The sequence below is a fragment of the Schistocerca cancellata genome, chromosome 9 (assembly GCF_023864275.1).
Source record: "Schistocerca cancellata isolate TAMUIC-IGC-003103 chromosome 9, iqSchCanc2.1, whole genome shotgun sequence".
NCBI lineage: Eukaryota > Metazoa > Arthropoda > Insecta > Orthoptera > Acrididae > Schistocerca > Schistocerca cancellata.
The window spans coordinates 167,489,979-167,514,234 of record NC_064634.1 but is presented as its reverse complement, the minus strand read 5'-3'; the positions used below and the strand labels follow the sequence as shown (position 1 = coordinate 167,514,234).

The window sequence follows — 24,256 nt, the reverse complement described above, 5'->3', positions numbered from 1 at the left end:
AGTCCTTGTACTACCGAAACGTGTATTGCTGCAGACAGTGGACATTTCGAAAAATTTATAACATAAATATGAAGAGTACTTGTTGCAGTGGTAAACATTAGAAACCTTGACCGTCGACGGAAGAGGCAGGAAAGAACACGTCAATAGCCACGCAGAATTCCAGCAACGAAGTATCACTCATACGTCAGTGTGAATGTCAAAGCGATTGCTACACACCGTACAGGCTGGGCGCCATTCCCAGCAGTACAGCAGAATGACATCATGGCAACAGATTCCACCCTAATGTCGGCCACAAGAAGTGATGCAAGAGTTACTATTTATTACACTGACATAGCAGAATGAGTACCTGAAACGTAGAGTTATGCAATTCTGAAAGGAACCAAATGAGCTGACCAGACAATAAAAGCAGGAGAAGTGACGTCATTGCCAGCTCACGACAACACATGTGTCAATCGCACATAAATATTGCTCACATCCAGTGGATACAGGCTCATTGCGCTGCCGATCAGCCTGGAGAAGGAACATATGCCGGCTAGCTGTTTCCCATCTAGCTGTCTACGAGCTCCTGTGGCAGCAAGTCCTACCGAGAGAATTCTTACACTGTCAGTCGCTGTGCCATCATCCATGCTGGGACCGATGGGAAGCGCTGATAACATCTGCACTGAGCGCCCGTCAGCTTCTTCCTTCCACACACAGATGGGAAGAACTTCGGCATCTTCGATCTGCAGGCCATTTTTTTTTTATGGGCTCAACTATGACTGTCATCATCTTTCACCACGAGGGTCTCCGACTCCCATCCAGGGACATGCAGCTGTTCATCCATTCATCCATCGTCACAAGGGACGCGCTGCCCATCACCTGCTCCTAATGGCACATAGAGTTGGTGGTGGCTGTCTTTCTTGTGTACAGTCTACGTCAGGGCCATGGGTACACTGGTCTATAATCTGTGTGCTTCATATGGTGCAGGCTCGGCCTCATACAAGTATGGTGGGTTGACAGCCTTGTGACGTCACAGGGCTGAGGCGGCGCCGTGTTAGCCACATTCCTGGGTGACACTTTGTCGATCAGTTGACCATGAACTACCACCTACCAGAGCATCTGCCGAGGTAGCCGCTACAAATGAAATTTTCAGGAAGTATTTTTGGATTTTCTTTTTGTTGCTGTAGCTGGTATAATTTGTCAATGCAAGTGTGTATCTTAATCAACTCCTGACACGAAATTAGTTCAAAATGGCTCTGAGCACTATGGGACTCAACATCTGTGGTCATAAGTCCCCTAGAACTTAGAACTACTTAAACCTAACTAACCTAAGGACATCACACACATCTATGCCCGAAGCAGGATTCGAACCTGCGACCGTAGCGGTCACGCGGTTCCAGACTGAAGCGCCTTTAACCGCACGGCCACACCGGCCGGCGACACGAAATTAGTATTTACACTTGTGATGCCTCAATTCCCTACTTTACAAATCCACTCAATTTTTGACGTGCACCTTTCATTTAAGGCTCTGGCAGAAACAAGAGCTGAAGTGTTACCATAGTTAACCGATGTATCATCCTTAGATGGCATGACCATTGCCTTTTAGTTCATATGTCGGTCCAACTAGATGTAGCCAAGTATGATTAGTGGCAGTTTTAAATTAAGCTTTTCGCCACAATTTTGATTTTGTAAACAGACATAGTTGCGTCAAGCTGGAGCGTTCTATCAGCCTGGCTCTCCAGTTGGTTATAACAACCATAACTTGTGCATGAGACAGTTATCATTTTATGATCAAAACAAATAAGTCTTAAGTTCTAAATAATTCTAAATATTGCGATTTCTCCGAAACAGCTAATCGAATTTTGAACAGTCAAACGCCGTTTAATTCATCTCTTTTAGAATTATGATACTAGCAGGACAAATTACTATTCTATAGTTCCATTTGAAAAAGTAAAAAAAAAGTACTGGTATTTCTGTAATCGACATATGTAGGAGAGATTGTACGTCATTTAGTGAGGACGTTTTTACAATTGAATGGAGAAAGAATTGAGAGATCTTAAACTATTCTTGTAATATCTTCGGTGAAGGGCTTTGCTGAACCACCACGTCTACTTTTATAATGAGGTAGGAAGACAGCAGTAAGTAACATTTGTTGTAGATAAGCATGGTAGCGATCCGCTAGTAGCAGAAGCCTGGTACCTGGCGATGGTAAGTATACATCAAACATCAGTACTTGTCATGGTAGCTACCAGGCTGCTACGTTGAGTTTGCTTTTGCAGGTAGTCAACACCTATTCGATTTCTAGTGTATGTCTACCTCACCTAAATGAAAACATTTTTCACTTGTTTTCAATCTGAGCAGGTTTCCTACCTTAATTTTATCTCAAGAATATTCTTCGTCTTATATTTCCTGTTTACGAATTAACAACTTTATATTCTTACGTAGTTGACTTCATACAGCTTTCATTTCCAACAATCAGAGCGCAGATACTTTAAACTGTGAGGGCGTCTATCGGTCTATTTAGTTGACTAATGACTTTGTAATGGTTCAGTTGTGTGTAGTTGTATCCAGAAAATAGTTTGATTCGAAATTTAGTTTTCTAGTATTTTACTAACCCATTTCCCTTCCTGTTTAAGTAGATCATCTGATAATTGCTCATTAAGAAGGAGAAACCAATATCGAAACTATTTTTTGTGTGACCCGTGGCAGTAAAACAAAATAAAATAATTTTGTTAGGAGACGGTCGGCGATTTCCTCCTAAGCAATATGCTTAACGTATGCTATGTCGGGTTGGTTGCTAGCATTTGCTGGCAACCGGCACTTTATAATTCAGTTTCTCATAATCTGCGCAAAATACCCTTCAGGGGAGATTTACACAGGAAGTGTACAGTGTTGTGGTTGGAGTATAATAGTCTCGTTTAGGAGTTGCAGGTTTTCCTTTGACTTTCTGAAGATAGCAGGGTTCTCCCTGTACCATTAAGTAAGAAATAATACACCGAATGAGGCTAAAGTCTTGTAGGAAAATGCAACGAGTGGGAGGAGGGAATGATCAATGAGAACGCCTGTGTTTGAGACAAAAGCCAAACATTCTGATCCTGATGTATTTAAGCCTGAAAACAATTCTGAGGTTGTATGGTGCTCGCGAAATGGAGGAATCGGCTGTCAGCCATCCTGGGTGTAGCAAGTTACGTCACGTGTCAACGAGACAATTTATGCCGCAATACTGGAATCCAATTAAACGACCATTTTCAAAAGTAGCGTTTGTTCAACTGATCCTAGATAACGAAAGACCGTGTTTAAATATACAACTGTATCACAAGTGCATCAGACGAGTTAATACTAATAACAAATTAATCATAATTTTAAATGTTCTATAACTACTAAAATATTTCAGATTTTCCAAATCTAAAACCAATTTTGGAATCAGCACAAAGTTTCCTTTAAGTTGAGACATTTTATACAACATTTTACAGTTTAAAATTTCGTGAAAATTACTTACATTTCTTATCGAAAAAGTGATAGAATGAAGGGGGGAAGGAATAACTGACAAATACTGTTACCAAGACGATAATATACATTCGATTAATTGAATTTACGAAGGACTAAGGCTTGTGTGTGTATAAATTAAAATAGTGCTACTCATCAGCTGGCTTAATCTACTATCAAGTACATATTTATACTTCGTTTTTGTGATCTCACATCCATTAAACTGGCGAGGATATATATATATATATAGATTTTTAAAAGACGCCACAGGCAGTTCAGTGTAAGTTAATTTTTGAATAAGATTGTTGTGAATGCCTTCCAAAGTTAGGTTGGCAGAATGAGATGATATTGTGTGTGTGTGTGTGGTTTGTTTACACAACATATCTGTTTATATGGAGACATTGTTTGACTTACTGCTTGATACATGGCACACAGTGCCAGCACAAATGATCTCTGGGACCAAGCTCCTGGAATGGACTGCAGCCAGTCTTAATTCATCATTGAATGTCAGCGAAATCCATAAAACGGACTTGTGGCGTAATAGTATGGGGGCTCGGAATTTAATTCGTTATTGATCGCGAGACATCGAAAGCCGTCAGTTTCAACCTTGGAAGTTGGGGATCTACAGTTATTCCTGCTATGCAGAAGATCTGGCACTTCCCAAATGTGTTTCCTTGCACTGATGTGTAATTCTAAGTAGTTTTTGCCTGGTTTTGGTAGACTCCCGTTGTGGCTTTGCGGTGACGCATGTCGTTGGTAGTGAGAGGCCTAGCAAGAGATCGTGTAGCTGTTAACTAGCTGGAGGTCGCATCTGACGGAAACTAATAACCGCGTTTGTTTGCGTATAAATCCAAAAGACTGATGCTACAACAACGTTATTACAACTCCCCATGAAGAGGTGAGATGGTAATGGATAAAAACTGCTTTTCAGCGAAAGGTTATACATGTTTAAAAGAAGTCTTGAAATACATACACTCCTGGAAATGGAAAAAAGAACACATTGACACCGGTGTGTCAGACCCACCATACTTGCTCCGGACACTGCGAGAGGGCTGTACAAGCAATGATCACACGCACGGCACAGCGGACACACCAGGAACCGCGGTGTTGGCCGTCGAATGGCGCTAGCTGCGCAGCATTTGTGCACCGCCGCCGTCAGTGTCAGCCAGTTTGCCGTGGCATACGGAGCTCCATCGCAGTCTTTAACACTGGTAGCATGCCGCGACAGCGTGGACGTGAACCGTATGTGCAGTTGACGGACTCTGAGCGAGGGCGTATAGTGGGCATGCGGGAGGCCGGGTGGACGTACCGCCGAATTGCTCAACGTGGGGCGTGAGGTCTCCACAGTACATCGATGTTGTCGCCAGTGGTCGGCGGAAGGTGCACGTGCCCGTCGACCTGGGACCGGACCGCAGCGACGCACGGATGCACGCCAAGACCGTAGGATCCTACGCAGTGCCGTAGGGGAACGCACCGCCACTTCCCAGCAAATTAGGGACACTGTTGCTCCTGGGGTATCGGCGAGGACCATTCGCAACCGTCTCCATGAAGCTGGGCTACGGTCCCGCACACCGTTAGGCCGTCTTCCGCTCACGCCCCAACATCGTGCAGCCCGCCTCCAGTGGTGTCGCGACAGGCGTGAATGGAGGGACGAATGGAGACGTGTCGTCTTCAGCGATGAGAGTCGCTTCTGCCTTGGTGCCAATGATGGTCGTATGCGTGTTTGGCGCCGTGCAGGTGAGCGCCACAATCAGGACTGCATACGACCGAGGCACACAGGGCCAACACCCGGCATCATGGTGTGGGGAGCGATCTCCTACACTGGCCGTACACCACTGGTGATCGTCGAGGGGACACTGAATAGTGCACGGTACATCCAAACCGTCATCGAACCCATCGTTCTACCATTCCTAGACCGGCAAGGGAACTTGCTGTTCCAACAGGACAATGCACGTCCGCATGTATCCCGTGCCACCCAACGTGCTCTACAAGGTGTAAGTCAACTACCCTGGCCAGCAAGATCTCCGAATCTGTCCCCCATTGAGCATGTTTGGGACTGGATGAAGCGTCGTCTCACGCGGTCTGCACGTCCAGCACGAACGCTGGTCCAACTGAGGCGCCAGGTGGAAATGGCATGGCAAGCCGTTCCACAGGACTACATCCAACATTTCTACGATCGTCTCCATGGGAGAACAGCAGCCTGCATTGCTGCGAAAGGTGGATATACACTGTACTAGTGCCGACATTGTGCATGCTCTGCTGCCTGTGTCTATGTGCCTGTGGTTCTGTCAGTGTGATCATGTGATGTATCTGACCCCAGGAATGTGTCAATAAAGTTTCCCCTTCCTGGGACAATGAATTCACGGTGTTCTTATTTCAATTTCCAGGAGTGTATAAACAGATGAGAATAAATGACCGTTTTAACATACTGAAGCACAATTTTTATGATGCTGAAAAATTTTAGACGATAAATTACAATTAAAATATAATCACTGATGACAATGTTAATGATGATTTAGTATAGCAGTGATGCTAGTGATGAATGAAAATGATTATGGCCACCATGGAGATGGAATGATGAGCATGACTGTGGGGCCCTGTTGAACCGGATACAACGACTGTAATTAGTTAGGTAGAGGCAAGGGGAAGTGTGGTGTGCGTACTGTAAGACCTTCGGTACGCACACCATCAGATTATTTGACTTGTCGCTCTAACGAAGTAGGCGAGTGTCAGCAATATGTATCGTGGTCTTATCGTGACGTGTTTATCTTCTGCCGTTAGGTCAGACGATAGAAATGCCACTTGCATGCTTAGAGTAGCAGATTGACGGTGACCAACTTTAAACAGAACTTGATTAATTTTCACACACATTTATTAAAATAATAAAAATCATAGATATTACATAACTTGATTCTGGATGCTGTTTACAATTGACAATCTGAAGTTCCTTTGGTCTTGGTACGTTAATCTTATTCTCACATATCTCTGATACTTGACAAAGTGTCTATACATTTCTCTTCATGGCTATGTACAGGAATATGATAATCTTATTAGGCGCAGACTGAAACTCGACTATAGACTGGTACAGACAAATGCAGACTAATGCAGACTGACTAATCGGAGGTCTGTACACTCGTTATAATACCTCGAGCATTCAGGTATCACTGCGTGAGTGTGATCCGCGAGGAGAAAAGGTTCCACGTTAGCAGCAATCTCATTGGCTGCGTTACATATTAATACGCGGATCGGCAGAAGCAGAATTTGGTCCGTCTCTAAGACAGCGTAGTGCAGAGACGGACGAGCGCTGCGCCTGCGCTTTTGTGCTTAGCGGGGCGCGCTCTACTGGGAAAGTTGTGTACGCGCTGACTACGCGGAACTATGTACACAGCAGGAAGGACGAAAATGGAAGGATGGTGTGAGGTGTAACACTGTTATTATGGTTGGAAGGGGGTATTTGTGAGAAAGGATTTCATCGTTGAATACTGAGAGTTCATGCAGTTCCGTCAGGGGAAGGTGAATAAGACACGAAGGTGCATGTAAGGTGGCATATGAATGTAGTGGAGCAGCAGGGTATCTGGACTGGTAATTAATAGGTAGGATATTGGGCGACAGGACTGAGTTTTACGTTTAATGTGTTGGATTCGGAGGTGCTCTAGGAAGAGAAGAAGATGTATCCTGTGATGAGCTGGTATGGGATACATGTTGGGGAAAGTAGGAAGGCGAGCCAGAGATCATATCTTTCTAGGATTTCAAGGGACTTGAATTTAGAGGAGGCGGAGATCCAGGCAACGTTAGCGTCAGTGAAGATGGAGCGAATTTCTAAATGAGACTAGCGGTAGAAGGAGTAGAACCCAGGTGCAGCCTGTTAGTGGTTTTAGCAGCTCCAGCAAGTTTAGGATTGTGTGCTAGACAGCAAGGAAGTATGCATTCCATGTTGGTTTTAGTCGAGGGTTAATCCTAAATACTTTACTGTGTTAGAACAACGGATTAGCTGTAGATGGAGAGATGGAAATCTGGACGACGCAAACGCCTGTAGTGAGACCAAAGATGGTGGCTTGGCTTTTCTGTGACTTTACTTTCAGTTTCCAAGTATTATCCCAATTGTCCATGAGATTCAAGTGGCATTGAAGGGAGGCGTGGGAGGGTGTGGTGAGTAGCTAGGTAGACGGTGTCCTCAGCATACTGCAGGAGGTGGGTGGGTGGTAGTGGTTTGGGAATGTCTGCAGTGTTCAGGTCGTAAAGGAGGGGGACAGAAAGGAACCTTGAGGCACATCTCAATATGCGGGAACAGGTGTTGCTGAATGTGACCTATGTAGGACGATGGTCAAGGAAGGAGTTTAAGGCGGACATAGTTAACTCTGAATGCTTAAGTTTGTACCTTGAAGAGTAGTCCAGCATGCCATACTGGTCAAAGGCTTTTTCGGATATCGCGGGAGGAAAATATGGCGGATTTTTGTTTATTTGTTTGATAGGCGATAATGTGGGTAACGTAAAGAGATTGACCACCTACGGAACAGTTTTAACGAAAGAACGCTGGGCGTGAGTTGATAGGTTGAACACCAGTGGTCTACGGGTAGCGTCTCTGACAACTAATCGAAATATCCTCGGTTCCAGGTTCGGAACTCGCCACTGTTTCAGTTTTGAATAAAAATGAGCAATTGTCTTCCGAAAACTTCTGGTATGAGCCACCCTCGTTCTGTCAACGGTCTTGTCAAAGAGGACGGATGTGCGGAGAGGTGTTCAAGGCACTTTCTTGGCCTTGGGTGGGAAACAGCCTCTACAAGGCTAAAGAATCAGCAATGATCAACGGCATGAGGATGCAGGCGGAAATGGAAACGAGTGCATTAAAGAAGACACAATGTATATCCACAGGACATGTGGTATTTATTTGAAAAGTGTCATGATCATCTCTCCATTGGCAAAAGATCCCAGTCTAGTCCCCAATTCTGATCTTCGTGATGAGACTGCCAAGAGGCGGTGGTCATGAGAAAAGGACTGAATAACGAAAGAAAGGGTAACGTTCTAGAGTCAGGGCGTGGAATATCAGCTATAAAATCTGGAGAGGGAATTTTAGAGGATCAATCTATATGTAATGGGTGTCAGTGGAGTGAAATAGAAAGAATACAAGGATTTCTTATCAGACGAATATATCAAATCACCACAATATGGTATAACGTGAGTAGGATTCGTTAGGAATAGGAAACTGGGGCAGTGACAGAGTAGTTGTCGTCAGAATCGACAGCAAACCAAAGCCGACAACAATAGTTCAGATATACATGCCGACGTCGGCAACAGAAGATGAAGATATAGAGAAAGTATATGAGGATATAGAACGGGTAATTGAGCACGTAAAGAGAGATGAAAGTCTAATAGTTATAGGGGATGGGAATGTGACTGTAGGGGAGGGAATAGAATAAAGGTTACGGGAGAAAGTGGGCTTGGTAGTAGAAACGAGAAAGGAGAAAGACGAACTGAGTAGTGCAATAAATATCAGTAACAGCGAATACTCATTTCGAGAATCACAAGAGGAGGAGGTATAATTGGAAAAGGCTGGGAGATACGAGAGGAGTCTTGGCAGATTAGATCATCGTTAGGCATAGATTCCGAAATCAGGTATTGGATTGTAAGGCGTATCCAGGAGCAGATGTAGACTCAGATCACAGTTTAGTAATAATGAAGAGATGACGATCAGTTTGGTTTCAGGAAAGGAGAATGCACCAGAGAGGCAGTTCAAACGTAGCACTTGATAATGGAAGCAAGAATGAAGAAAAATGAAGACGCGTTCCTAGGATTTGTCGACCTGAAAAAAGCATCAGATAGCGTAAAATGGTGCAAGATGTTCGAAATTCTTAGAAAAAAAATAGGGGCAAGCTGTAGAGGAAGAAGGGTAATGTGCAATATGTACAACAAGCAAGTGGGAACAATAAGAGTGGAAAACAAAGAACAAAGCGCTCGGATTAAAAAAAATGTGTAAGACAGACGTAGCCTTTCGCCCCTAGTGTTCAATCTATACGTCGAAGGAGCAATAACGCAAATAAAAGAAAAGTTCAAGAGTCGGATTAGAATTGAATGTGAAAGGATATCACTGATAAGATTAGCTAATGAGATTGCTATCCTGAGTGAAAGTGAAGAATTACGTGATCTGTTGAATGCAATAAAGAATCTAATGAGTACAGAATATTATAGAGAATAAATCGAAAGTGACGAGAAGTAGCAGAAATCAGAACACAGAAAAACTTAATCTCAACATCGGGGATCCCGAAGTAAAAGTTAAGGAATTCTGCTACTAAGGCAGCAAAATAACCAATGATGGACAGAGCAAGAACGACATAAAAAGCAGACTAGCACTGGTGAAAAGGGTATTCCTGGCCAAGAGAAGTCTACTAGTATCAAACACGGATCTTAACTTGAGGAAGAAATTTCTGATAATATACTTTCTCAGTACAGCGTTAAAAGGTAGTAAAACACAGATTGTGAAAAAACCGGAACAGAAGAGAATCGAAGCTTTAAGATGTAGTGCTGTAGAAGAATATTGAAAATTAGGTGGACTGATAAGGTAAGGAATGAGGACGTTTCCCACAGAATCGACGAGGAAAGGACTGTATGGAAAATACCGATAAGAAGGGACAGGATGGTATGACATCTGTTGAGCCATCAGGGAATAACTTCCATGGTACTAGAGGGAGATGTAGACAGTAAGAACTGCAGAGAAAAACAGAGCTTGGAATACATCCAGCAAATAATTGAGGATGTGCGTTGCAGTTGCTACTCCGAGATGAAACAGTTGGCACTTGAGAGGACTTTATCAGGTTTCAGAAAGAAAAGGGCTTTGGGTGATTTCCACAGCTTTTTGTGTGGAGGGCGGTACTGTGAAGAATGGTAGGCATTTCGTCACAAACTCTGGGGACATTGCTTGAGGTGCAGGTGGGTGATATACCTTTACTGGGTGCATTGTTTCGTTGTTTAGCGAGTGTCTGTGTTATTTCTTTAGCTGTTATTGCTGTTTTTAGTTCTGCTCGTGGAGTTCTGCGTAAGTATTGAAAGTTTGTTGAGAGAAGTGGGATATCTATGTCTGTACATTCATACACATACAAATACATCGAGTTATGAATGTGTGGATCATGTGGATTGATGAAAGTGTCTTCTGGGTGGGATTCGAAGTGGTTGGCCTTGGTGAGGTTCTCATGAAGCAGTCCGTTGTTGTGTGGGATAGGATATTTTGGAGTGTAGTTGTCTCCGGAGAACCTATGGAATGCTTTCCGGCATCTTGTCGATATCATAGACGTCTCGTTTAGTTTAGTGCATGTCATCCAGTGCTACCAATAAAGTCTAGAGTGGACTGAAGGAATGAGGAAGATAAAACAGTGATTTCAATGCGTGGCTTTCCTGCGATATTTTGGAAGTTGTTATAGTTATGTAGGATTCTCACCAATCATAAATTTAAACGGTCTTTCGCTCCCCACCAAACCTCGTATTTGAGTTCCGCCAAGGATGATTTGATGCTTCACAAGGGTGGAGTTGACAACAAACGACGCGAGTGTGACCCGTACAACAGGCAGATGACGCGTATAGTCCTTGAGAGATGCCCGGAACACACCCGGCTCTTAGAACCCAATAAACCGGTTGTGGTAGAATACTGCGCGGACATTTGCCATTCCGTACTGTATGAAAAAGTTGAAATTCTGGCATCAACTTCGTCATACTGGAAACAGGACCTGAAGGAAGTAGGGGACATTCATTCGTCGAAGCACTGAAAATTAATGCCGATAGCTATTTCTACCTGGACAAAGCATGTAATCGGACCATTTCTTTTACCTACGCGCGAAGGTGTCGCAACAGTGCAGCTCCTAATGATGCGTCCCACCATGAATCGAGCTTATAACTACACGTTCTGTTCAGAAAGTGTTCTGTGCCGCCGCATGACGTCTCTGGCCGTTGCGTATATGTGGACAGATGCACTGTGGTTGCAGGCCCTTGAGTTTAAAGTCTTCGTCACGTCGACACTGAGAACTTTATTTCACCTGCCGAGGACGGACTCTTAAGTCCAACGTCGGAACGTATTGAGACGACCACGCCTTGGGAATGAGGACATCGCCCGGAACTGCAACTACATCATCATCCGCAATCTGCACGACATCGCCCGTCACCTGGACAACAACATGGGCACCGACGATATGTCGGACGTCCGCAGGAGCTCTCCGCAAAACTAACAACACCCACGGTGCTAGCAACTGCCCACATAACGGCACCATCATCGCGAGAAAATCCCGGCATCAACCGCAGTATCGTCAAAAGCGTCAACAACAGCATCAGTCGCATCGTCACCAGCAGCAACCTCAACGCCGCTGCAACAAAACCAGCTACAACGCATGCAACGCCTATAACGGTAATTGCAGGTTAACATTCCCTGCCTCCAGTCATCACACAATGTCCCTTTCACACTCAACCAAAACCTATTACAAAAGGCAACAAAAGGTTAAGTACAAGTAAGCGACAGTGTGTAACGAAAAGGACTCTTAACCCTATTGGACGCTGTCATCATGCAGATAGAAATCACTCCAGAACCTCAAAGCAATACTTTCCTCTTTCTTTTTACTAAGCAGTTGCGGCCCCAAATTCCCAAACAATACAGCAACTCATCCCCACAGAGATACCATCGTCATCAAAACCAATATTCCCTATTCCCATTCAGCCCTACGTAGAATCATCCCTTCTTTTGGAGGAACTGTGTCCGTAAAAAAACCCTCACAGAACCTCTATCGGACCAACGAGAGCCGTTCAAAGCAGCATTAAAATGTTTGACTTGGAGTATACAGTAGTAGAAATCGAAAGTGAACTGAACTCGCTACCAGGAATTAATGTACGTAATTCATTACGCATTCGGAGTGATAATGGACACCGCTAGATAACAAGAGCGTTCAGAATTAACCCACGCCATAAATTTATAAAAAATTTGGCCTTGATTTAGCGCAGAAAGTTGCGATTCCTCCGAAATAGCGACCACCTAACCGAAAATTTCAAGACCCATCTGTCCTCACTGCAAGCAACACCACCTTCACAAGCAATGGCTGAGAGTTCAATCGCCATTCACCTGCAACAACTGCAATCACTTCTTCGCTATCTACTCCCACAAGTGCAAATCATAGCCGCTCCCCAAAAACTTGAAATCGTGCACGTACGCACTGTTGTTAAACAACTCCATACAAACGTCTCCCTACACGCACCACTGAAAACATCATTGTTTGTAACCTAAGTCCTGCAACTAGTCATTCTATGCAAAGACTTCACATTCTACAGCAAATTCTCCTCGCTACAAGCATCATCTTCCTACGTATTCTGAAAATCAAGCCCGTTTCATTTCTGATCGCATCGAAACACTCACTTAGACTGAAGCTTCGGACAGCTTCCTACCTGACCGTAAATGGCGCAGCAGACACAAAACATCATGTATAAAAATGTCCATTATTTCTGCTTCAATAAACTTCTTGCTCCTGCCCTCAAACACGAAATTATGCTGTCCTCCTCAACGAAACCTCCCCCCAACAACACAATGCGATACTATGTTTCCTTACATTTTATAGCTACTCCTTAATGATCCAACACAGCGTTTCGTCTTCACCATCTTGCTCCCAAAAGTCGCATTAATCCTATCTAGTATCTACATCCGATCGAATCATCCCATTCTTTATGATTTTCTGAAGCATGTACAATGAACCTTTAATATGTATATAATCGCAGCCGATCTTAACCTGCTCTATAACGTACATGCCGAAAAGCAGCGGTAGCGTCTGCTAATCAGCATTCTCAATGGCCACGAAATGCACAGCCCTGTCCACATTCGACGTCGCACAGATACTTCCCACGAAGCCATCATTGCTCCTCTTAAGGTCTTAAATCACACAACAGTACAGTCCTATCCAACTTCCCTTCTTCACACCTCAGTACCGTGTCCCAAACCCGACACGACCCACACCTAATCATCCACTCTGACAACCGCAGGACTGAAACTTCCTGGCAGATTAAAACTGTGTGCCGGACCGAGACTCGAACTCGGGACCTTTGACTTTCGTTCGAGTCTCGGTCTGGCACACAGTTTTAATCTGCCAGGAAGTTTCATATGAGCGCACACTCCACTACAGAGTGAAAATCTCATTCTGGAAACATCCCTCAGGCTGTGGCTAAGCCATGTCTCCACAATATCCTTTCTTTCAGGAGTGCTAGTCCTACAAGGTTCGCAGGAGAGCTTCTGTAAAAGTTTGGAAGGTAGGGGACGAGGTACTGGCGGAAGTATAGCTGTGAGGACGGGGCCTGAGTCGTGCTTGGGTAGCTCAGATGGCAGAGCACTCGTCCGCGAAAGGCAAAGGTGCCGATTTCGAGTCTCGGTCCGGCACACAGTTTTAATCTGCCAGAAAGTTTCATATCAGCGCACACTCCGCTGCAGAGTGAAAATCTCATTCTGGAACCCCAGGATTATTCTCGTTCCAAGACCCACACCATTATCGAAAGCGTCTTTCAAAATCCTGACGACATCCAGCGTGAAGGGAGGAATGAGGACTGAAGGAAGCTTAGTATTTAACATCCCGTCGACAATGAATTCATTAGAGAGAGAGCACAATATCGGAATGGCGAAAACTAGGGAAGGAAATCGGCTGCGCCATTTCGAAGGAACCACCCTGGAATTTGTCTTAAGCGACTTAGGGAAGTCACGGAAAACCTAAATCTGGATGGCCGACTGGGGATTTGAACCGTTGTGCTCCACAAAAGGAGTGCAGTGTGCCAACCACTGTGACATCTCGTTCGGTACATCAACCGAACTGTCTCCTCTGACCGTGATACCCTCCCGCCACGTGTTCTTCCCCTGCTCCAGGAATCCCCTTGTCTCTACAGAGAATCCCTTCGTACTCGTGACCGAGATAGCTCTCTCGCCCCCGACAAAAATGGTTCAAATGGCTCTGAGCACTATGGGACTTAACTGCTGAGGTCATCAGTCCCCTACAACTATTAACTACTTAAACCTAACTAACCTAAGGACATCACACACATCCATGCCCGAGGCAGGATTCGAACCTGCGACCACAGCGGTCGCGCGGTTCCATACTGTAGCGCCTAGAACCGCTCTGCCACTCCGGCCGGCACGACCCCGACAGGTTTAGCTACATGTTCGCAGTTACTTACACGCTAGACGACGTCGGATCTGGCACACGAGACACATTGAACTAAACGAAACACCTGTAAACACTACAGAGCACTGGAAAGCATTCCACAGGCACCCCAAAAACAACCCCATTCCCAAGTTTCCGCTCCAATACAACAACAGACCCCTTTCCCGACAACCGCACCAAAGTCAACCACTTCGCATGTATCTGTTGTGCAGTTCACCCATTTGCTTCAAAAACTCTCCTTAAAGGCGAAAGCTCTTTGTGGAGACTACCCTCTTCACCAATGCTATGTGCCCAATGAGCCGAAGCTCCAAGAGCACCCATCGTTTGGTAAAGGTGGTGGCAGCTGTTTGCTTGTAATACAAGTATGAGGCGGGTGCAATTAACAGCGTGTCCGAAGATGCAATCAGCTTTGCGACGAACCAAACCATTCCTTGTTCTCTCCCTCCTGAGTCAAAGCGACCATTACTAAGACTGTTTTCCAAATGGAACATTACGGAGAATTGGTATGAGTCCACCCATGAACTTTTCTTGGTCAGTTGATGGTGCAATACGACGCGTAATATGTCTCGAGCGCTGGACGTCCTTAACAACTCAAGGATACGCGTAGCAGTCGTGCATGATAGCTCGAATGACTCGACAGCAGGACGTGTCGAAGGAACGTTTCAGTTTGTAGCTTCCTTCTCTGACAATTATTTTTGTGATTACATCGCATTTGAAACGAATACTTTTGGCTTTCGAGTATTTTATGGATGTTATCTGAAAGTGTGATCTTACCAATGCACATCCTCGGTCCGTCGCTGAATGGAAGATACGTGAATCGTGGCCGGCTCTTGCTGTTCTCGTCGCTGAACCTCTCCGGCATGAAGCGGAGAGGCTCCTTCCAGTACCGTGGGTCCGTGTGCAGCCCCAGCAGGGAAACGACCACGGCTGTGTTCTTGGGCAGGACGAGGTCCGTGCCAGGCAGTCTGTAGTCTTGCGTGGCCCTTCTATCAACGAAGTTCAAAGGTGGGTGCAGCCGCAAGGTCTCTAGAGAGGAAAGAAGCAATTTTAACATATGTCATCAAATTTGTCTTCAAACCAACCTTATACAAGTTCAAACTTTGGCTGGGGACAAGTTACTTCTATTGAGAAATCGCCCGAAAGAAAGAAAAAAAGGGTAGCTGAAGTACATGCATTGTGATATTTTGTTCAGATAAGTCGCTGTTTTCGAACATACGAGTACACTGTCCATCACATTAACATGCCCATCCATCAGAATCCTGACCGCTGCGAGACGTGCTGGAAGAGTTAATGAGGTTCTGAAAGGTAGCAACAGGGATTTGGAGCCATGCCAACTCCAGTTCCATGGCACGCTGCGGTAGGTTTCTCGGTTGAGGATCCATAGCGCGAAGAACCCTATCGAGGTGGTCCCACTGCTTCTCGATTGGGTTTAACATCCGGGGAGTTTAGTGACTAGGGGAGTACGGCAAACTTATCCTAATGTTCTTCGAACAACGCACGCACACTGCGAATTGTGTGACACGTTTCATTGTTCTGGTGGTAGATGCCATCGTGCCGAGAAAATAACTGCATGTAGGGGTGGACACGGTCCCCAACGATAGATGCATTCTTGTGTTGATCCATTGTGCTTCCCAGAATGACGAGATCAGCCAGGGTATGCCAGACCTTCCTCTGGTCTGGACTTTTCCGACGACTGGTGCAGGGCCATACACGCCAACGGCCATCCGTCAGAGGGAGCAAGGTGCCGCAGTGGCTAGCACACTGAACTCGCATTCGGGAGGACGACGGTTCAATCCCGCGTCCAGCCATCCTGATTTTGGTTTTCCGTCATTTCCCTAAATCGTTCCAGCCTAATGAGGGGATGGTTCCTTTGAAAGAGCACGGCCGACTTCCTTCCCCGTCCTTCCCTAATCTGTTGAGACCGATGATCTCGCTGTTTGGTCTCCTCCCCCGAAAACAACCCAACTCAGATGGAGCATAAAAAGTGATTCATCTGGAAAGGCCACCCAGTGGACGTCCAGTTACAGTATTGCCGTGCAAATTCAAGCCTTCGTTACCAATGATCAGCTGTCAGAAGTCAGCCTGGATCCATGAACAAGGCGCTTGCTGTGGAGGCTCATATGCACTAACGTTTTGTGAACAGTCGTAGAGGAGATACTGTTGATAGCACCTAATTTCTTCTGGGCAGCCTGTTGCTCAACGGCTACTAATATATTCTTCGGTACATATTTCCACAGCCGTCGTTCACCCCTGTCATCTATGAGCCGTGTCGCCTCTCAGTTGCATCGGCACTGGTCTTTGACAGCACCATTTTGCCACACTCGACATGTTTTAACCACGGCAGCAGGAGAACTGCTTACAGACTTGGTCGTTTTGGAAATTCTCTTGGCCCGAAAAGCCAATGATCATGCCCTTTTTGGACATAAGAAAAATTGCTGTTTCAACTTTGTGACAGTAACTGCACTGTCCCCCCCCCCCCCCCCCCCCTCGATGGTGAGCTTTGTGTACCGTCCAGTGCTGTTGCTGCCACGTGTCGTCTGCGAGTGTTTATTACACCATCTATTACATCTTGACGTCGAACATAGGCAGTGGGCACATTAATGTGACTGGACAGTATCTGCACAAACAACATATTTTTGGAATGGCAAATTCTATCCCAAAATTTTATTCTTATAAAATAGTCATTAGGTACTAAGCAATGTTTACTCGGAAACGGAATTCTCCTAACCTGAGTTAAGACTGACTTATCACAATTTAACAGAATCTTCCGTCGGTTCTTGGCAGAACAACATCATAATAAATGAAAAGCATCAGTTTGCTTTTGTTCTACAATATCACTTTTATTGTAAACCGGTTTACGGCTTACAAGGCCATCTTCAGACATTTACTGAGTATTATCACCAAAGAAGTTAAATGTTAGCAGACAACGTAGGAAGAGACGTAACACATCTAGACTGATGTAGAAACATACAGTAAGTAACATCTTTGCAATGAAAAAGTAAAAACTGAACTGTACATGAATAACAATGGAGTAGGCAGGAAAACCTTTAGCACAAAATAGGAATAGCATGCCTACATAACAGTTTCTATTAATAAACAAAACTAATAAAATAAAATAAAAAAATAAAATTAGTACTAGACAAGGCTTCATCAGGAGGTATGGAACATGGAGAGCGATACACAACAAACTAAAAGAAGAGACAGTTATCAATGTAAATACAGAATACATAAGGATATTAAGCAATATCAATAAGATAAACAGAAATAAATAAATGCAGGAAAATGGAGGTGTTTGAGGGAACCCACAGTTTGAGAGTGTGGTGGTACTGCATTTTAACATTAACATTATAATCAAAGCAGTGGCTGTGTAACAGTTTTCATTAAATAAATGAGCCAACTAAAATATGAACAGTATTTGAGACAACTACAAGGGATCTTAAACATGGACAGTAATACAAGTACCAGTTAAAAGAAAGCCTTAACTATTGAAACTACAGTGTATGTGGAATAAAAAGACAACTTCAACAAAACAAAACAACTTAATGAATACAGGAAAATGGGAATATGTAGGAAGAGAGAGTGTGGGAAGTAATGAACAACAAAGATGGTTATATGAAGTTTAGGAGAGGGGAAGTGTTGAGCTGCGTCTGGTCATTTAGGATGAGATCTGGACTGTGAGCAAGATGTTTGTTAATTTCCAGGGCTTCGAACAGGTTGAGTTTATGGCCTTTGTTTGCTAAGTGAAGTACATGGGATACTGGCTGGTAGTTGTGACCCTCACTCAGTACATGCTCGGTAAATGCAGAATCTGAATTCTGCAACCTCCAGCTGCGTTCATGTTCAGCCAGCCTAGTTGACATGTCTCTGCCTGACTGACCAATGTAAAATTTGTCACAATCAGAACAGGTGATTTTATATGCCCCACTGTTGGCTAATAACTGTATCTTGTCTTTGCTATTAAAAACACACTGGGCTTTCGTGTTCCTGACATACTAGAAAAACATATACTTGCAGGATTTCAGTGCTTTGGCTACAATCTGTGATACCTGACCTAGAAATGGTAGTGTACACCATTTCTTACAGACAGTGGATGGGGAAGCAGGTGGGGCATAGAGGAGGGGTATAATTTTTCGTTTTTGTTTCCTGTGCAAGGCGTGGTCAATAAGAGCTGGATTGTAGCCATTGGCTGTGGCAATAAATTTTATTGTATCCAACTCTGCTTTAAAATCCTCTCTGGACAAGGGGATAGATATGAGACGGTGTACCATTGAGTGGAAAGCTGCATGTTTGTGAGCTACCGGGTGTTGTGAGCAAGAAGGTATTACTGTGTCTGTAGTTGTTGTTTTTCTGTAAATTTTGAAACAATGTGTGTGTGTGTGTACTGATGTCAATGGTGAGATCTAAGAAGTTTATGAATTTGTTGCCAATGTCCATAGTGAACTGTTTACAGCTGAGGTTTTCAATTCTCAATAAAAAAAATGACGTCTAAATGGGGTTCATATTACAAAGTCAAGTTTGTTTGGTTTGTTGGCATTCTCATGCTTTCTCTGCGTGTTGAGTAATTAGATTTCTGGCCTGCAATCGTGGAAATACCACTTCTTCTGTTGATATTCTGGTAATCATCAAGTGAGCCGATCGACTGAAGACACTGAATGCTCTTTAAAGCATCTGTCTCTTTCAATCCCATAATAAGGGGCGCTATTCTAACCTACAGTAAAGTAAAATAAAAAGGATTATATGTTTGCTGAGAGGGCGATGTTTGCGGTCTTGAACATGTGAGAAAGATGGCGCTGTGGGCTCTTTACAACATTAAGTAGGGAAGGGACTTCTATGCAGATGGAAGTGGAGGCAAAATGAAATGAAAACTAATGTTCGACTGGTATTGGCAAGGGCTGAGAGATGGGATTTAGGTGATAGGAGGTAGATAGGATAGCAGGTATGCAGGGAAAGATTTGGTTGGAGCTTTTATTTGGAATGAAGAAGTATAGTACATAGTTCAATGGGTGTGGCATGGAAATATGGTTCAAATTACTCTGGGAAAGGGTACAGAGTGCGAAAATGTAAGAACACTGGGACGCGGTGTCAGAGGCACGGCAATAGCTCGGGGATGGTGAGGGTGAGGGTATAGTGCCCTGTTGGGAGACATACACTGTGTGATCAAAAGTATCCGGACACCTGGCTGAAAATGACTGGCACCCTCCATCGACAATGCTGCAATTCAATATGGTGTTGGGCCGCCCTTAAGCTTGATGACAGCTTCCATTCTCGCAGGCATACGTTAGATCAGGTGCTGGAAGGTTTCTTGTGGAATGGCAGCCCATTCTTCACTGAGTGCTGCTCTGAGGAGAGGTATCGATATCGGATGGTGAGGCCTGGCACGAAGTCGGAGTTTCAAAACATTCCAAAGGTGTTCTATAGGATTCAGGTCAGGACTCTGTGCAGGCCAGTCCATTACAGGGATGTTATTGTAGTCATGTAGTGTAACCACTCCGCCACAGGCCGTGCATTATGAACAGGAGCTCGACTGTGTTGAAAGATGCAGTCGCCATCCCCGAATTGCTCTTCAACAGTGGGAAGCAAGAAGGTGCTTAAAACATCAATATAGGCCTGTGTTGTGATACTGCCACGCAAAAACAACAAGGGGTACGAGTCCCTTCCATGAAAAACGTGACCACACAATAGCACCATCACATCCGAATTTTACTGTTGGCACCACACACACTGGGAGATGACGTTCACCGGGCATTCGCCATACCCACACCCTGCCATCGGATCGCCACATTGTGTACCCTGATTCGTCATACCACGCAACTTTTTCCACTATTCAGTCGTCCAATGCTTACGCTTCTTACACCGGGTGAGACGTCGTTTGGCATTTAACGGGATGATGTGTAGCTTATGAGCAGCTGCTCGACGATGAAATCCAAGTTTTTCTCACCTCCCGCCAAACTGTCATAGTACTTGCAGTGGATCCTGATACAGTTTGGAATTTCTGTGTGATGGTCTGTATAAATGAGTGCCTATTATACCTTACGACCCTCTTCAACTGTCGGCGGTCTCTGTCAGTCAACAGACGAGATCGGCCTGTACACTTTCGTGCTGTACGTGTCCCTAGGGATATTTAGGAGTGTGGATATCTCGCGTACAGACGCATGACACAAGTGACACCTAATCACCTGACCACGTTCGTAGTCCGTGAGTTCCGCGAAGCGCCCCGTTCTGCTCTCTCGCGATGTCTAATGACTATTGTGGTCGCTGAAAAGTGGAGTACCAGGCACTAGGTGGCAGCATAATGCACCTAATATGAAAAACGAATGTTTTTTGGGGCGTCCGGATACTTTTGATCACATAGTGTAGTACCGGTGGAGGTATTTCGTAGCGCATGCAACCCCAAACGCGCATGTCCTAGCAGTCTACATCTGCATTAATAGTTTGCAAATCACTTATGTGTATGGCAGAAGGTACTTCCTGTTGTACCTGTTAATGCGGCTTTTCCCATTCCTTTCACGTATGGAGCGTTGGAAGAGCGGTTGCTTATAAACGCCTCTGCGCGCGCTATCATTATTGTAATCCCGTCTTAGCTGTTTGTTCCTAGACTCATGACTTACAGTTAATTCTGAAACTTACTTACAAGATACTTAATGTCTATCTTCAAGAGTATGGTGGTTCAGTTCTTTCAGAGTCTCCATGACACTTTCCCTTGGATCATACAAATCTTGACCATTCGTACTGTTTTTCTTTGTATACGCTGAATATGAAGGGTTCACGGGGAAATGGGCGTAAGTCAGGTCTTCTTTCTTTTTCAGGAAAGAAGGTTATAACACCAAACATTCTTTATCAAATGCAATTTTTAGCCATTCCCCTTGAAATTTATGTTTAGTGTACCCTTACTTATAGTCGTTAGGTACCTCTACAAGGTTTTTGTGTAAACGTACTGTAACAACCTAAAGAAAATATTATATCGAATAACTTCCTTTTTGTAGGGAAAGAGGGAATGGCAATAAATCCCGCTAATTCGTTAACTTCGTTAAACCTACTACAATTAGAACTAACTGGTTGTTTGGTTTGTGGGGGTTAAAGGGACCAGACTGCTACGGTCATCGGTCCCTTTAGAACTAACTACCAGTATTATTTAAGATGTCATTAAAAAGTGTATTAAATGAATGCGCAAAAATTTATTAGTTACGAAAAAACCATAAAAATCATAAGATAGAAAATTATAGAATAGAATAGAATTAATTCTTTATGAACAGAAAAAAATTTGTAGGATCAAACAATTTCTTTGTAAACTATGTTCATTCATCGTTTACTCATTTCCGCTCTGGATTTGCTTCTTGGCACTAGCACTTATTGGTTTTAGAAAAACAGTGTGATCTTGGTGACACAATTTCTTGTTACGCTTTTGTCTTTCTTCCAGTTTTGGCAGCTGGGAAGAAAACTGCCTAGCCTCTTCTCCACAAAAATATCTTTAACTGTTGTAGGTCTACATACTTGTCATAAATAATAGGTTGTTCACCTACAACAAAAACATCTTCTTGTAGGTTTTTTAAAAAGTAAATGTAGGTGTAGTTGTTTTAAAGAAATAATGCAATAAAAATTATGGTAAAAATAAGGATGAAACAAGAAACACTCACCTTTATATGGTCAGGTAGAAAGAACTCTCCTTGACGCTAAGGTTGTCCTGTTGGAACCGTAAGTGGCTTGGTCTTGTTGATAACATAGCGATCCCAATGGCCATGGAATGTACTTCTGTATTCCAAGAATCGGGGATGTTCTTTTGCAGCCACTAATTCTTTTATTGGTCTAGAAGGAAGTGGGCATTTCTTAAAATATAACTGATCGAGGTGTGTAGAGTAATCTCTTACAAACTCCGTCTACATCGACAACATGAAAAGGTGAGTGTTTTCCTCTTGCACTCTATTTCCTCTATCCAGTCTTTGGGCATTTCACCTCCATTTTTTTTTATACTAGCCATGTTACGATCAAATTCAAGATACGAGTGCCCACGAATTGGAAAAGTCATTTTCACGTTCTTGCTCAAGTCTCTTGACGTGATGAACGATATAATGCAGCAGGCGGAAAATAATCCAATTCTTGTTCTGCCCCCCCCCCCCCCCCGCGAGAACCTGAAAATACATCTAATCTTCTAACAGAGGGATCAAGAATTGTCACAGAATAAAACAAAAAGGAAGAGACTTCGTTAGACCCTTTGTAGGCTACTGTTTCATCATACACGAAGAAATATGATTCATCGGTTGACAATATATGAATATTAAACATGCACAACCTTAATTGTCTCTTGTAGCATCCGTCGTTAGTTGTGTGATGTTAGGGATAGGTAAGTTATTCTGGAAATCCATAGTAATACTTTCACAATCTTTTGATGCCTTGCTGTTTGCTTTAGAACTTCTTTAACGAATATAAATCATGTCAGATTTTAAAAAGTGAAGTTTTTCATTGTTGACAGTTGATTGATTTTTTTTCTGAACTCGCTCTTTCTGAGCTATTTTCCGGGTTCGATTTCAAAGCATGTTCAACAGCTCGAATTTCGGCAGCATGTCTATCACAGTAACTACAAGTGTCCATTCTAGGGTACCCGAAACCGACGTTCAATTCTGTATTGAAAACAAGCCTAATTTTTCAAACAAGACTGATTGAGTAGGGCTTGATTTCTTAAATAACTTATACATCGTACTGATGTTTAGATCTGGTGGGAGATACACTTTCTTAGAGGTTTTCAAGCGGTAATGGCTTCGTACACCTTTAAATGAACTAATGTGTTGGTGAACTGCGTCAAGTGCCTCCGATGTCACACGATGTTTCCGATTAGAGTGTTAGCCTCGACCATACTTAGGACTCACACATTTTTTCAGACAACGTTGTATTACTTCTAATGTTTTTCACAGATATTCCATGAAAAGATGTAAAGGCTTTAAAACAAAAATTACTTCAGTGACATAATTCTCCCTCTTCGCACTTACACGATATGAATAACTGTTGCACGAAATTTAGCTTCGTTTTCTGGGTGCCTAGGTCTCCTTTGCGATATACTGTTTACATTAATTAGGCCTGCCGAGTAAGCATTATGCTCATCCACAGTCATTTTGTTATAATTAGATAGAATATACCCACGTTCTGAATCAGTGGTACTCTGAAACCATCCCAGTCTGGAACATTTACAATCTGGTTCTAATTCATGGGTGGATGATAAAAGTTTTTTTCTCACGTCGGAAAGTCGACCTGTTCTCTTCCTTTTTCTTCGTTGAATGTGACAGTTGGCTGAAGGTGATACTTTCGTCATCTTCATTTTCCGTGTTCACTTCCACAGTTCACTTAAAACGTAAAACAAACTGAATAATTCACACATCACACAAAGCACCAACTTAACGTCTCGAACAGCACATACTCAACAGCTCAAGGAACATTGAATAAAAAAGGTATGCCAGATTAGCTTAGTGCGCTCTCATTGGTCAGCGACTTATGTCACCCGGCAGCCAGACGGCAGCAGCCTCCGTTTGCAGAATATGAGAGATTGCAAAATAACTGTTTTCAGGTCTCTTCTTTTCTCATACAACTTAAAAGTTTCGCACTCACAGGGTTGTTCACACTTCATGTTAATATTATATACA

At 43.7% G+C, this 24,256-nt stretch overlaps 1 protein-coding gene across 1 annotated transcript in view; it reads right to left on the bottom strand.

The window, feature by feature from the left end:
• The window catches only part of LOC126101261 (cytochrome P450 6l1-like), a 90,489-nt gene that overhangs the window by 5,536 nt on the left and 60,697 nt on the right, over window positions 1-24,256 (bottom strand). Inside the window, exon 5 of the mRNA XM_049911948.1 lies at window positions 15,402-15,653. Coding sequence (XP_049767905.1) covers window positions 15,402-15,653 — 252 coding nt within the window. The remainder of the gene's footprint in view (window positions 1-15,401; window positions 15,654-24,256) is intronic.